The sequence below is a fragment of the Psammomys obesus genome, unplaced genomic scaffold, assembly GCF_907164565.1.
Source record: "Psammomys obesus unplaced genomic scaffold, mPsaObe1.curated_primary_1811, whole genome shotgun sequence".
In the NCBI taxonomy this organism is placed as follows: Eukaryota; Metazoa; Chordata; class Mammalia; order Rodentia; family Muridae; genus Psammomys; species Psammomys obesus.
In genome coordinates, this window is record NW_026590654.1 from 1,004,023 (window position 1) to 1,018,563 (window position 14,541).

At 45.2% G+C, this 14,541-nt stretch overlaps 1 protein-coding gene across 1 annotated transcript in view; it reads right to left on the reverse strand.

Annotated features, from left to right (window-relative positions):
• The window catches only part of Sash1 (SAM and SH3 domain containing 1), a 90,802-nt gene that overhangs the window by 31,491 nt on the left and 44,770 nt on the right, over positions 1–14,541 (reverse strand). Inside the window, exon 7 of the mRNA XM_055608067.1 lies at positions 1,879–2,011. Coding sequence (XP_055464042.1) covers positions 1,879–2,011 — 133 coding nt within the window. The remainder of the gene's footprint in view (positions 1–1,878; positions 2,012–14,541) is intronic.

Here is a 14,541-nt window from a genome sequence, read left to right on the forward strand (position 1 = left end):
ACACACACACACACACACACACACACACACACACACACGAACTGAAGTCATCCTTTAAATGACATGAATGAGACGGTCAATGGCCCTTCCCAGCTCATCATACACTGGAGCAAAGCTTGCAGCTTGGATTCATTCAGCCCACCTGTGAGGCCCAGTCCACACTCAGATGAATTCACAAGTAGAAGTCCATCAAACCTGACCTAAGGTGGCTCTTTTGACCTTCAATTGCCTTCCACCCCCCTCCCCCAACATAGTTCGAACTGATATACTGGCAAGTCTGGGTATCTCAACATGTATGAAATACCATGCCAGCATAAAGGCCACAAGCCCCACCGGTTCCCCGTGTCTCTCATTTCATCTCACTGATGAACAAGCCCCACCGGTCTGTTTGTCGAAGCTGAGGCTGGATTTCCACACATTCGTGAGGTCTCAGCATTCAGCTCAGGGCTGAGTGCTGGCATCCTCCATGGCTCTCTGCAAAAGTACCACCTTCCACCCCACATTCACACTTCAGTAAGACCTGCCATTTCATGAGGAAGACTCCATGTAGCCTGCACAGTGGAAACTGGCCAACAGCCACATGGAAACCAACATTACAATACGCTGCTAACAGAATCACCACACCAAGGGACACTGATATCCAACCCTCAGATCAAACGTAGGTTAACATTTATGAAGTTCTCCATCAAGCTTACATTTCTCTTGCCACCCCCCCCACTTTCCCTTCCCTTTCTTTCACAGCTGCAAGCATCTTCCATTTTGTCCTAAAGAATTAAATCAATAGACTGAATTAGAAAGCATCAATAATAACAAGAAACCCTTATCTTTGAAAATAAGAGAAAATTTAGTTTCCTGTGTAGAACTTGGTTTTATTTACAGAAATCAAAAAGGCCTTTACAATAATAATATTAATTCTAAAAACCACGTTAAAATTTTTTATATTCTTTATAACATAGACATGATATTTTAACAAGTAATACTTTTCTTATTAAAGCCGATTCAATATTTTTCCAATTTACTATCATTTTATAAAAAAGAAAAATCTCACGGCCAAGTGGGGTTGAGTCAGAGCGTCTCATGGCCCTCAGCACTCCCCTCTCAGGCCAAGGTTTGCTGGGTTAGAGGCCTCGAGGGTGTACGGCACTATGCTCAGGAATATCAAGGTTTGATCTTTAGGGGTAGGCTCTTATACTGTGTATGCATCTTACTATATATGAAAATGGATCAGGTCACAAATTAAACCATCATAACTTTAATTCAAATGTTACTATTCATTGTAATGACCCCGGTTGATGTCTCTGTTCGCATTACTGTTTCATCTTCCCAGTGAGCTCTTAAAGAGCCCCCTCGAAGCCCCTTTGGAATAGAGACTTGGGATTGTTTACTGGAAGAACAAAGCAGCCCCGAGGCTTTGAAAGGATATTAGGTGCCTTGATTGTCAGGTGGCTTTGCAATTAGGGTGCACTCTGTATCAGCTTTGCACGGGAGCCACTGCATTACAAACTCCAGTCCTCTTTGGAAGGGAGGTTTATGCAGAGAACTCATAGGACATACATATATATATATATATATCAGCATGAGCTCTCAATTAAAGCCCCACCAAACCTTCAGACTCCATATCATGAGGTCCTAGCCATGTCTCATCTCTGTCACATTTGAATTCTAAGTGCCCCAATTGCTTGACACCAGGATCTTTCATTCCAAGTACTCTGCCCGTCGCCTGCTGGCACTCAGACAACTGCCGGCCTCAGCCAGAACTCGACTCATTTCCTACTTGAAATCATATTCTGTTTCTACTGAAAATCTGGCCGCACGTGATTTCTTTTGAAAGAACCAACGTGAGGTTTGCCTCCTCTCCCCCATCCCTTTCATTTTTACCTTCCGTGCTGGGCTTTTTCATTTCTTCCACCCTAATTAGTTTCTTTCTGACTCTTCGAGTGGAGTTTACCAGCTTGTGTAACCTCTTAAACTTCACCGACTCCTCGGTCTCATCATCCGATTGTTCTCTTGACTGGCAAAGAAACAGAGGGACAGTTAATCAGTTAATTGCTCCAAAGTCATGCCCTCCCAGCTGGCGTAGCTGGCCTCTCAGCCAAGGCCAGACACCCGGAGCTCCTCTGCCAAACTTGGGACATCAACAAATCTACCCAACAGGTTTACAAAGACCCTCGTACCCGCGTGGTCTAATTCAGCAGAGTGTCAATCCTAAAGACAATGTATGTATCTTTGTCCTTGACTACCATGGGGGAGTCCGTCCCGTCATTCCACTCCCTGAGTCTTTCAGGCAGAGTCCAGCAGGACTCTCTCCCCAAGCTGGCCCTGGAATTCCAGTTACACTGCTGCGGTTTGGGCCAGGCTCTCCTCTGTCGGCCCATTGGGACCGGCTGTTGAACGTGGTCATCAACCACTTCTCCAAACCAAAATTTTGTTGACTTTTTCCAGCGCCCCTTCCCCCACCAAAAAGAAAAAAAAATCAAAACCAGCAGGCAGAAAAGGGGAAGTAATGAAAAAGAAAGCAAGCCCTTCTATCCTATCGGTTGGAACTGCTAGCCACATCCCCACCATCCCTTCACCACCCCCAGCTCCTTCTGAGCGCTCACGAGGCAAGGTTGAAGACAGCCCCACATTCCTCCAAAGAGACAAGGGAAAAAGCTGACCTTTACAGCCATACAGCACAGTCCATATTCCCCAGCATCCCAATCCATTTTGCAGCGACTCAAGTGTGCTCTGGCCCAGCTGTTTTCCCTCAAGTATCAAACATTACAGAGGGTGAAAAAAAAAATCTCTCTCCATAGCAGGGACCCAAGCTAAAAACAATCCTTTCCTTGTGACCAGAGCGAGGGCTTCATTTCCAAGTCCATTCCAACACTCAGTATGCAGCTTCCTCTGCTGTATCTGTTCAAAATGTGAAGAAGCAAAGGACGTTTCCCACTGGAGCAGCCTGTTGCTGCACCACCAGGCCGTGTGCTTGGGCCTTTTGGGAACCCCCGAGCCTCAACATACCCAGCCGGTAGTCAGGGACAAGGTCCGGCTAATCCTGCACATCCTGAGCACCCCTCTGCCCTCAGTGCAACTCTCAGGGAGAGAGATGACTCAACCACCCCTCCCCAACAAAACAAAAACAAACACCATCTCAATCTGAGACCAACGAGGGGAACTTTTCCTCAAGAAAAGCTCTCCCTAACCTCAATTTTTTAGGCAATAAAGTAGGTAAATAAGAGAATAGCACAAAGAAGAGAGGTAGAGACCATATAGATTACTTAGAAACGGTGCACGCTGGGAAGGCAGAGACATTCTTCTCGGTGAGATACAGTACTCTCCTCTGGATAGACTTGATCCATTTTCCTTGGAGGCCACTCCAAGTACATGGGGCCACTGTACCTTCTTCCTGTCTGACTATGCAAACAATTTACCCACTAATTTAATTAGTACACCCTCAGCAAACCATCAGACTGGAATATTCCTCAGTCTTCCCGTCTGTGAAATGAATCAATAGCTATGTCCAACTTCTCTTAAATTCCTGTGAAAATACTGCCTGCAGACTCACAATTAAAGTTGCCTTCTGTCAGGCTGGAGAGATGGTTCAAAAGATGGCTCAGCAGTTAAGAGCACTGACTGATCTTTCAGAGGACCTAGTTTAAATTCCCAGCACCCATACTGAATTCACAACTGTCTGTGATTCCTGTGCCAGGGGATCTGGCATCTTCACACACACACACACACACACACACACACACACACACACACACACCACCACTGCACATAAAATTAACAAATCTTTTTACAAGTTGCCTACTGTTTACTTGGAAAACTAGAAGAAAAATGGGAACCCCACCCTCCACCTCAGTAAGGGAAACAGGCGGTTATGTTGAACAATTAGGGTTGGACTTAGCTGAAAGATGTACATTAAAAAAAAAAAAGAAAGAAAGAAAAAGAAAGTTTAGCTCCAAATATAAAATGATACCATCTGGTTTAAATCTCATTTTTACTTTGTTGAATTGTTGACGTGTAAGGAAATGGAATGGTCAGAGTGGCCAGAGAGGGCATGAGAACTTGGTTACCCTCATTCTGGGTCATGAGCACCTCAGTAAGTCAGAGCACACTGAATTCAGGCAAATGTTTCAATACACTGTTCAAGTATCAGCAATTAAAAAAGAAGAATTAACCTTATACCAAATGAGAACAAAACAAACAAACAAACAAAAACAGGCTAGTATCTAACCTTTACATCATAAATTCCAGAGTCAAGTCAAAGTTGAAATAAGCACCAAGCGTTTGTACTTAGGAGATAGGAAGCTGTATTGTGAGATAAAAATCTGTGATATAAATATGCTCCACAGCTACTTCGTTGGTACTGGCTGGTGGCGGTTTGTTTATTGGGGGCGGGGGAAGGGGAGCATATGAAAGCATAAAAAGGAATAGAATTCATATATCGGTAACACAAAAATGTACAAAAAAGCATGCACAGAAATAGAAAAGGTACATTTGCGTGGGCTTTCCAAGAAGAAATCAAAATAGTCACACCAGGACATGAGGCTGAACGCCAACATCTCCGCTCCCTGCCCCAACACACACACAGAACCTTCCTTTCCTCTGCCTGGATTCACTGTGGTGGAAAGTAGCATATTCCAGGTACTTCCTAACTGCCTCCGAGTGTTCTCCCACTCCTGGAGCACATGTGCTCTTAAGAACCTTATACTGTCCTAAGTCAGTGGCGGTTCTGGAGGGGTTGGCCGCTGACAAATCTCAAGCCATGGCAACTAGGGACTTCCTCTGTGGTGTCATGCGTGGACCCTGGGCGGGCTGGCCCAGCAGGACACTGGAGAAATACATGCACGTGCGTGCTATCTTCTCAGTACAAGATTCCTCTGCCGTCGCCCTGGGAGCCGAGTTCAACCAGTGACTCAAGGCACTTTTTACGGCTGTACGGCTGGGGAGGGTCAATTCCTGGGTTCCGTCTGAGTCCCAGGGAAGGGACTTGTGAGATATTTGCCTTTAAGGAATTCTCTGCAGCTGTTTTCATATGAAGACACAGTGACTGCATGTCTTCTAAACTGTGTAGTAAATTCTTCACTGTTTGTTTCCCTTTTAAGTAACCATGTGTTACTTTCTCAACACTGAAAGCATCACGGCATATATATATGTATATATATATACACACACACACACATATGTGTACTATACAATACACATATTGAATAGTACATGCATGTATGCACTATACAATGTATGGACTGTGTAGTACATGTATGTATGTATACAATATACATATGGTATAGTATATATATATATATATATATATATATATATCATGCTTTTTACTCAGGAAATTGACTACCATAAAAGGGAGTTTGAGAATCTTTTAAATTAAGAATCATTAAAAACATGAGTACATTAATTTTAAAATAATTGAGACAGAGTCTTATTAACAGAAAATAAATATTGTAAGTATTTTTTTAAGTACCGTCCTCCATAAAGGGGGTTTGTAGAATATAAAGGATTTCTACTTTGTATATAAGTGATTTGAAGAAATAGGCTTATAGCCAACACAGATTCACATAAACCAAAACAAAAACAGGAAAGCATGTGTTCACACATATTCAAACATTTTTCCGTCTTTGTACCCCTGCACCTCTAAGTTGGAGTTTATTAAATGTTAGTGAAGTAAACTTTAGCTTGATCATCTTATAAACAAGAAGGCGAGTCTGTCAGCTGTATCTGCCCCCATCCCAAACCATCCAGAGAAAAGAAGCAGCACCTCACTAAAAGACGTGCAAAATGCCTTTACAGCATCATAAACAAAAAAAATTTAATTTCTAAGCTTTCTGCTGCAGATCTTTCCACCAGAAAACCCATATGGCTCAACTTTTAATTACTTTGGCTAATGCTATATGTAGTAATTCTGTGGTGAATGCTTAAGTGTTTCATTTCTGGTTTCCATAGCAACATTACATCAGATTGCAGACAGCTGGCTCCACAGTTTTAAACCATAACAAATTGACCAAGCCCAGGCACAAAACTCTAGCTGCTTTAAAGAGATAGCACACTCTTGGACTGCTAGGCTCTGAGTGAGGAGTCTAGGGCGGCTTGGCGTGGACAGGAGGGCGGGGCCTCCTTTCTTCCCAGCTTCTCTTGGAACAAGTGCATCCTCTGACACATCTGTGATGCTCTAATGGGAAAAGCCACGGAGCCAGCATGGAGAACTTTTCATAACACAACTACACGCAATGTACTCGGAAAAAGGGAAGAAAATTAATCGCATCTGTAAAGAAGATCAGTGTGCTGGCGTACTCTAAAAGCTCATCCTCTCACTGCTTATCCTGAGCCTATCACTGCTGACTGAAACAGATACTTCACTGGTCCTCAGAGCCAACAGTTTTTACATCTGTGATGAGCAGTTAAATGATTTGCAAAAGTTTAGTGGCACAGTAGCAATGGATGCAGCGGAATTAAGTGTTAACTCATACTTTCAGGGAATAGCCAGATTTTTGGGAGAACCACACGAGACCATCCTGAGCCCAGGGTTACAGTCTGCCTCTCCGGCTCCAAATCCCAGACACAATGTCACAGTCAACAACCAGAACAGCCCGACTTGGTCACTCTACCTCCCCCACAGCGAGGCCACATCGGACAATACATAAGCATTTCTGAGAAGTAGTTTACAATTGCAAATATACTTGCTTGAGAGTCACACAACATTTTTGTTTGAACTTAGCTCATAAGAAGGCAGACGCAATTCAACTTCCTCCGGCCAAGCTGTCACTACGCTACTTCTAAAAGTTATGAGAAGAAAGCCAATCAATCAGACGGCATGCTAAATGCCGTCTGGATCTAAGTCCTTCACACAGAGTCAGCACAGCTCACAGAGTGGCTGCAGCCCACGCTTGCTCATTCTTTCATATTCTCAAAATAATGTTCATTACCCTCCAAAAGCTATGTATGGTGACTGGGTGAACCAGCTGGGAGAGAATGTGCAGGGGTAGAAGGCAGGAAAGCAGCTAGGAGGAGATGAACAGATCTAGAGAAATTTAAGAAGCCAAGAAAGTTGCATCCTAGGCAGAAGAGAACAGAAAGCCTTTTCTTGAAGCAACAGAAAAGTCTTCTTTTCACACAAAAAGGAGTCCCCGACTTACCGGCTTCGGCATTTAGCAGGCGTAAGGGGCAGTTTTGCAAAGGTTCAGTAGGTACCCCTCCTCCTCCACACAGGAGCAAGCCTCACTCTTGATCGTCAGCCCTGAAATCTCCAGGTCGGGCCAGGCGCTCCTGCGAACATGTTCTCTGCAGTTACACGACCGGGCAGGCTCCCCCAGCCACAGCCCAACATCCGAAGAAGAGCACTGAGACACTGACTGGATTCAATTAGCCTCTCTCTGCCTGCTGCCCGATTCCCCCGTTGCTTGCTAACTGTGTAACTTGTAAGAAAGGCATAAGTCATCAGCTCTAAGCAAATCTCCTATTCACCACAAGGAAAAAAGGGAGTGTTGTGCAGGGCCAACAATCCCTGTTTTCACTGAGGACGGCTCCCTGACCTCCTGCTGGCCTCCAGTTCCTTAATTACTGTCTATGGAATTCCAGAGAAAGAAAGAAAGAACGCGAGAGTCTGAGCAAATCCAGGACAGAGGACTAACCCTTCCGAGTGACTGAACTCTCAAGCAGATCGCTTCTGCAGATGGGCTTCCAACGTCCCCTGAAGGGAGTGGTCTCCACTGAAAGTGGACACCTTTCCAGGGCTATTTTTGAAATTACTATCGCAAAGCTTGTGATTTTGGTTTTCTCCCTGAGTTGTCACTTTCTCTCCCTCTCTTTCCCCACTCTCTCTTTTCTCTTTCTGCTTTAACTGCCAGAGTAAATGTAGGCTGTTTCCCCTTCCCTGAGGCTTCTAAAACTGTCTTCCCAAATTGTTTCAACAGTCATTTCAGGGCAGCCAAGTTCTCGCGCATTTTAAAACAGTGAGCCGAGGACTATGTCACAAAGATGATCCCTTAGTTTTCGGGGGGGGGGGGCTTTCTGGGGAGCACCAGGCACATGCTGTTACTTAAACAGGACATCGTCTAAACAACACAGACCTGAAAACCCAAATAAAGACGCCTCCATGACGTGCGGTCCAAGCCCTGTCTATCTTTCCAGGGCTAGCTCCACTCGGCTAAGTCAGTTATTCCCAGCGTGCAGCTTGCACTGTTCATGCCTTCCATCGTGTGGTTCCTCCTCATCCAGCTCTTTCTGGCTATCACACAACACAAATAAAATAGCTCGCAGCCCGGGGCTCACTAGTGGGTGCCACTGTCGCTTTAAAACAGCAGAGGGTCTTTGGGGAGAAGGTCCAGGGCTCACTTAAGTAAAAAATACAGAAGAATTGAGACTCGGAGCTCTCGAGTGGAAGGTCATGCTTTGCCCAATCTCCACTTTACATGGCTGGACTGTCAGTCCAGCTTCCCCTTTGCTGGGTGCCTCACCTGCCCTCCCCGGCCACCAGAGACCTCTTCCTTTACTTAGAAACGCGTCAACCTCGTGCCTCTCCACCCCAAGTCTGCCTCAGAAGCCTCTCTTCTTTTTATGAAACTTCCTCTTTTTTCTCCCACAAGAATTCCCCATAGCTTCCTTGTATGGTCCCGCACCCCATATCACAAGCCAATTCCCCTGAACCCTGTGTCTGCACGGCCCGCCGCTGGCATTTCAGAGCCACACACAACACCAAGGACTCCAGGTGCTTTTTGGATGAAGTACTACCAGCTCTGGCATTCAGCAAACACAGCTCCCAAGTCCAGGATATAGGTTCAGTCCTGGCCCCTTTCTCAAATAGAAGTAAGACCCTAGGGGTCTGCCTCTGCCCTACTCTCTACCTGGGCAGGGTTTTAGCTTCTATAATCAGAACAAGCTTTTCAATGCAACTTTGGTTTATTTCACAGTGCTTTTGGTTTAAAACATGGCATTTCTGGAGTTCAGCAGGGTTTGTTACCTCTATGTCTGCTACCTGTTACTGACTGGCGTTCAATCAGCGTCCATTTTATTCTTATAAACAGCTCCGTTAAGTGCTATGGATACAGCAAAGCCACCAGAGAGAGCCATAAAGCTAGAGGCACAGTGACATTCGGGCTTAGGGAGCACAGGATGCTAAGATGCTGAGAAGGTTGAGGGAGCTTAGGAGCCCGGACTCAGAGATTCGGCAGGCAATGGGATTGGCTCCCCTTCCATCACTGGGAGGAACGGGTAAGCCTCAGGCGTGTGTGGTACCGTCTCTCTTTTCTAAAACAGGCAGTGGACAGCTCCTAGGGATCTAGGAGGGTGGAAGAGTCCTTACGTACATGGCCTGGTCCCTGGCAGAGTGGAAAGCCGGGGACAGCAGGACACTTGCTCAGCCCAGATTGATGGAGACAGTGAAAAGGATGGAGGGAAGACATACCTCCGACCTTCCTCCACAACACCGACCCATGGCCAGCTCCCCGGAACCTTTTAAGAGGAAGAGCAAGAGAGTTGACTTCATGCAGCTTTTGATATGCCTCTGCCCCCACCTGTCAGAAGACAAGCCTGAGAGGGCTGGACAGAGGGCTCTTTGGTTAAGAGCACTGGCTGCTCTTCCAGAGGTTCTGAGTTCAATCCCCAGCGAGCACCTGGTGGCTTATACCACCTGTAATGGGATCTGATGCCCTCTTCTGTCATGCAGGGTTCACAATTATAAACACATAGTCCCAGTGACATATTAAACAACGTGCTTGACCGCTGCTTTATTCTGTCAGTGACCAGGCCCACCCCTTCCCTCTGCCACCTCCTGTGGTTTTCTTCAGAGCATTGGCTCTCGACTTGTGGGTCGTCGCTACACCTTTGCAGATTGAATGACTCTTTCGCAGGGCTCACATGTTATATATCTTGCATATCAGACATCTACAATACAATTTATAACAGTACCAAAATTACAGTATGAAGCAGCAACGAAATAATTTCATGGTCAGGGCCACCACAACATGAGAAACTGTCTTAAAGGGTCGCAGCATTAGGAAGGTTGAGAACAACTATTTTAGAGAAATCCTGGCACTCTCCATGTATATATCTCAAACCGTTTTATGTCAACAAATATTCTAGCAACAAAACACATGAGCATATTAGTGACTCAACAGAATTCGTCATAAAAGCATATTGTTATTTACTTAAACAATGCGCCTGTCATTGGACATCTGCATGTCTACGGCATAAACCATCTCGGATGCACACTGAAGCAAAATTTATTAACATGTCCAATATAGTCTTTTTTTTTCTCTTCACAGATGATTAGATTTTAGAATTGAAGGGTTTAAAAAGTGTGCACATCTGCAAGACTTTGGATACACATTACAACTCGCTCTGAAGAAATATATTGTCTTAACAGTATTCTTCACCTTTACCAATTACAAGCATTATATTTTTTTCCACTTAGATAGATACTTCTTGACTGGAATGAATGAATACGTGGATGAAGGAATGTGTGCAGTGATGGAAGAGCTTGCGGTGTCAACATGATTAAGGAGCGCCCTAAACTTACAAAGGTTACAAGAGAGAAAGCAGAGGGAGGGAAATGGTGGGAATCCCTGAAACACGACAGTTACCAGCGGTCAGGTGTGATGCCTCATCCCTGGGACAGAGGAGAGGAGGGGTGCACACAGCATGTGCACCCCCGCTAGGAAAAGGAAGACATGCATTAGTGACTAGTTAACACTTGCTATGGGTTTGGGAGCACATCCATGTTCATCCATGACCTACAGCTTAGTGATGAGATGGCCTCAAAGCCACACTTCCTGTTCACTCTGGCCTCAGATGCTCGCTTATGTAGTTGGACAAAACAGAGTTGAGCTGATGTGGTTTTATAAACACATGTGACACCAATCAACAACAGCTTCTGCCCACCTCCCTCCAAGCTAGACTTCATCATCTCTGCATCATGCCTGGTCTCCCTCCATGGTCCAAGGAGTGATGCATTCAGGGCCCCTCCCTACCTTAGGGCTGCATTTTGGCTCTGCCTTGATACACTCAAGATTTGGCCAACACTTGAGGACCGAGCCATGACCAGACATGGCATGGACCTTCGGGTCCCTTTTATCAGGGTAATCTTGGTCTCACTGAGTTTACAGCAATCTTGTTCGACCTGAGGCACACAGCTACAAAGATGCACACAGAGCCCCGCACCCATCCCATTACAGAGAAGTCAGGCAAGGAGACCCATCTGTTTAGTAAGAAGTATTGTGCTCGTTAGAGGGTGACATCATTGCCCTCAGAAATTAGGAGAATTTTGTCAGCAGATGGAAAAAAAAAACCGATGAGATTCCATTCTTCTCCCAAAGGTACCACGGAACACAGAAATAATCACTCTGGCAGCTTCAAAATTAACTAGTTGTCGCCAAACTTGAGGAAAGGGGAAAAAGAGGAGGAGGGAGAGGAGGCGGAAGAAGAGAAGAGAATTATAGAAGACTTTTATTTGGAAAAAGTATGTGGGAATTTGAGGTAATATTACTATCCCCTAGGGGAAAAAGACTGTCAGCACTTAATTCATTTTAAAAACCTTAAAAATTAATAGAGGGCCCAAAGGAACACAAATGGCCATTACCTTCCAAGGCATACTTTATCCTGTTTCCTAAACTCAAGAACATGGAATTCCTTTCAATCACCCTAAAAATAGCATTGCCACCTTCTTTTTCCCAAAGGAGGAAAAAAAAAAGATCTCAAGAGTCCTACCACCAAATCTAGGGACACTCTGAACACAAGAAGCCCACCCACTCCAAACCTACACGGGCCCTGGAAGCAGAGAAAAGGTCTTTCCTCCTCCCCTGGGAGTGGAAAGGAGGGCAATAACAGGGCTGGCTTCTTTTCTATATATAAAGCCTGGGGTGACTTTTCTGCATGATGTCATCCTGTCTATAGGTCAGGGGACTGTCTGTTTATATGACGTAGCCTAAGGTTCCAGGTGACAGTTAAAGGAAAGCCCGGAGAGTCAGCAGCAGCAGAGTACTTCCCTTGTGAGGGGCCGGGGCCCGCAATGCGCATCACTGACGTGAGTCACCTGAAAGCTCCCAACAGGACCCATTTCCCCCTCCTCCCCAAGTGCTCTGGGCTCATACAGCCCCATCCAAGGAGAAGGCTCCCTCACGGCAGCACTGCCAAGTGGGGCAGTCACACACGCTCTGGAAAGTCCAGTGTTCATTCCCGAGGAAGCAAGTCTCCTCAGGGGCTGGGTGTGCTGCGAAGCCACATTGCTTTGGCATCTTAGAGCCTGACTCACGGCTCAGGCACAGTGACTTCTCAGCTCAGGGCTGTCAAGCAACTCTGTCCACAGCGTGATGGTGCAGAAAGACGGAAACCCCAAAGACTCTGGTGAGCACAGAAGGAGGGTGTGAACACCACCTATGCCCGCAGGCCAGCAGGTGAGCCCACCTCACTCTTAAAGTCATAATCGGTATATCCTTATCGTAATTTTGGTTGTCTACAGATCTACTAAGAAGTAACTTTGATTCCGGTTCTAGGCTAAAGGATCTAGGCTGAATGCCTATCTTAAAAAAAAAATCATTAGCATTGAGGAGGTTGTTTATAGTCACTGAATTAGCAAAGCCATCAGGACACAGTTGTTAAACACTGAACCATTGGATGACCTTCTCACAAAAATCAACAGACTGATCAGCCTTGTCTGCCAAAAAATGTGAAAACCCAGAAAAACATATTTCGCCATCAACAACCAAAGAAATAAAATACACATTAACACTTAGAAATGGCATGGTCAAGGTAAGAAACAAATTATCAAAGGTTTCCTCCCACTTTCTCAAAAAACCGGACGAGCAAACAGCGGAGAATTCTGTCCTGACCCCAATTTTGGAAAGGAACAATGTTCACGATTCCTTTATCTTTCATGAATCAGGAACAGTGGAAATGGAATTGGGAATCAGTGAATATGAAAAGTTGATAGACAATGAAGTTTCCTGATCAATCTTAAGCCTCTAGAACTCACTCGAATTGGAAACAAAGTGCTGTGCCGCCATGAACCAACTGACGTGGACTGTGACGGAGCATTTAATGTAGTCTCAGAAGAGAGAGACCACACTCTGGCCTGGCTATAGCAACAATAAACACAAATGGACTCCACAATGGAGACCTCAGCTGTCGTGGAAGGAAGGGAGCGGGTTAAGAGGATCTACTGTTACACAGTAACATTCCTTACAGCAGCAAGTAAAAAATGTGACTAGAGCCACTTCAGCATGCTCAAGTTGGGGGGGAAAATGCATGACAGCTACTTAACCAAAATACACGGGGAGGGGGAGGGTAGGGAATGGGAGGAAGAGCTCTGAAAATGGATGCAACTTTTAAATCTTATATCTTTACCAGGGTGGGGGGGGAGAGTGTTGTGGAAGCTGTAGTTACTTCACTGCGTAAGGAGCTGGAATGACGGCACAGCAGTTAAGAGCACTCCCTCCTCCTGTAGAGAACCCAGGTCTCCTTCCCAGCAGCCATGTAGCACTCACAACTGTCTGTAGTTCAAATTTCACGGAATTTAACATACTCTTCTGGCCTCTTTGGGTGTCAGGGACACACATGGCATAGACTTACATGTAGACACTCAAACACATACATTTTAAATTTTTAAAAAATAAAATGAGGGCTGGAAAGATGGCTCAGAAGTTAAGAGCACTGCTTGCTCTTCCAGAGGCCACAAGTTCAATTCCCAGCAACCACATGGTGACTCATAACCATCTATAATGAAATCTGGTGCCCTCTTCTGGCATTCAGGAGTACATGCGGACATAACACCCTAGTAATCAAAGTGAACAAAGAGAAAGAGCTTCATAACACATATGTCAGTTTTCTCCTACTCCGCATGGCTGAATATCTACCCAGCTCTCCACCTTAAACCCTGCTGATCCCCTTACCCGAAACCTGCTTCTCTAAGGACTACTCAGTACCAGTCCCCTTCCCGGGAAGGCCTCTGGGGGTGCAATGGCTTTCTGTTGTGCCTTCCACATGGTGCACAGCCATGTTATCCATTTGCCTGCCTCTTTCTCCCAACCACAAACTCATTGTGTATAAAGGCTGGAGCACAGTAGAGCCTCAATAAATATTTGCCCAATGGGTAAGAAGAATGCTCAAGATGGCATTATTTAATCTACACACTGGGTCAAATGAGCAACAGGGCCCATCTGAGATGAATCACATAGTTTTAGGAACCAGTTATGCAAATGCTATTAGCTTTATACAGCTAACAGTTCAACATCAGCCCATCAGAGGGTGTGGTGTGGCACAGAGAAGAGAAAGTGGGACACAGAAGAAAACAGAGAATATTTTCAATGGCTATTATTCTGTGGAATTAGAATTTGGGTGTGTTAAATATTACTTTCTCGTTCAAAGCCCTGGGTTCAGCCCCCAGCCCCCACACAATCTTATTTATTTATTTTTGCTTTCCAAATGAGTATCATTGTCTACTCTTGACTGTAGTTCTGAGAGTTTTGGCATAATGGACAACTGTGATGACAGAGTTCAAATGCACTATAAACAAGAGATGGGCAGCCTATGACTTCAATGAGCTGCTCCGAA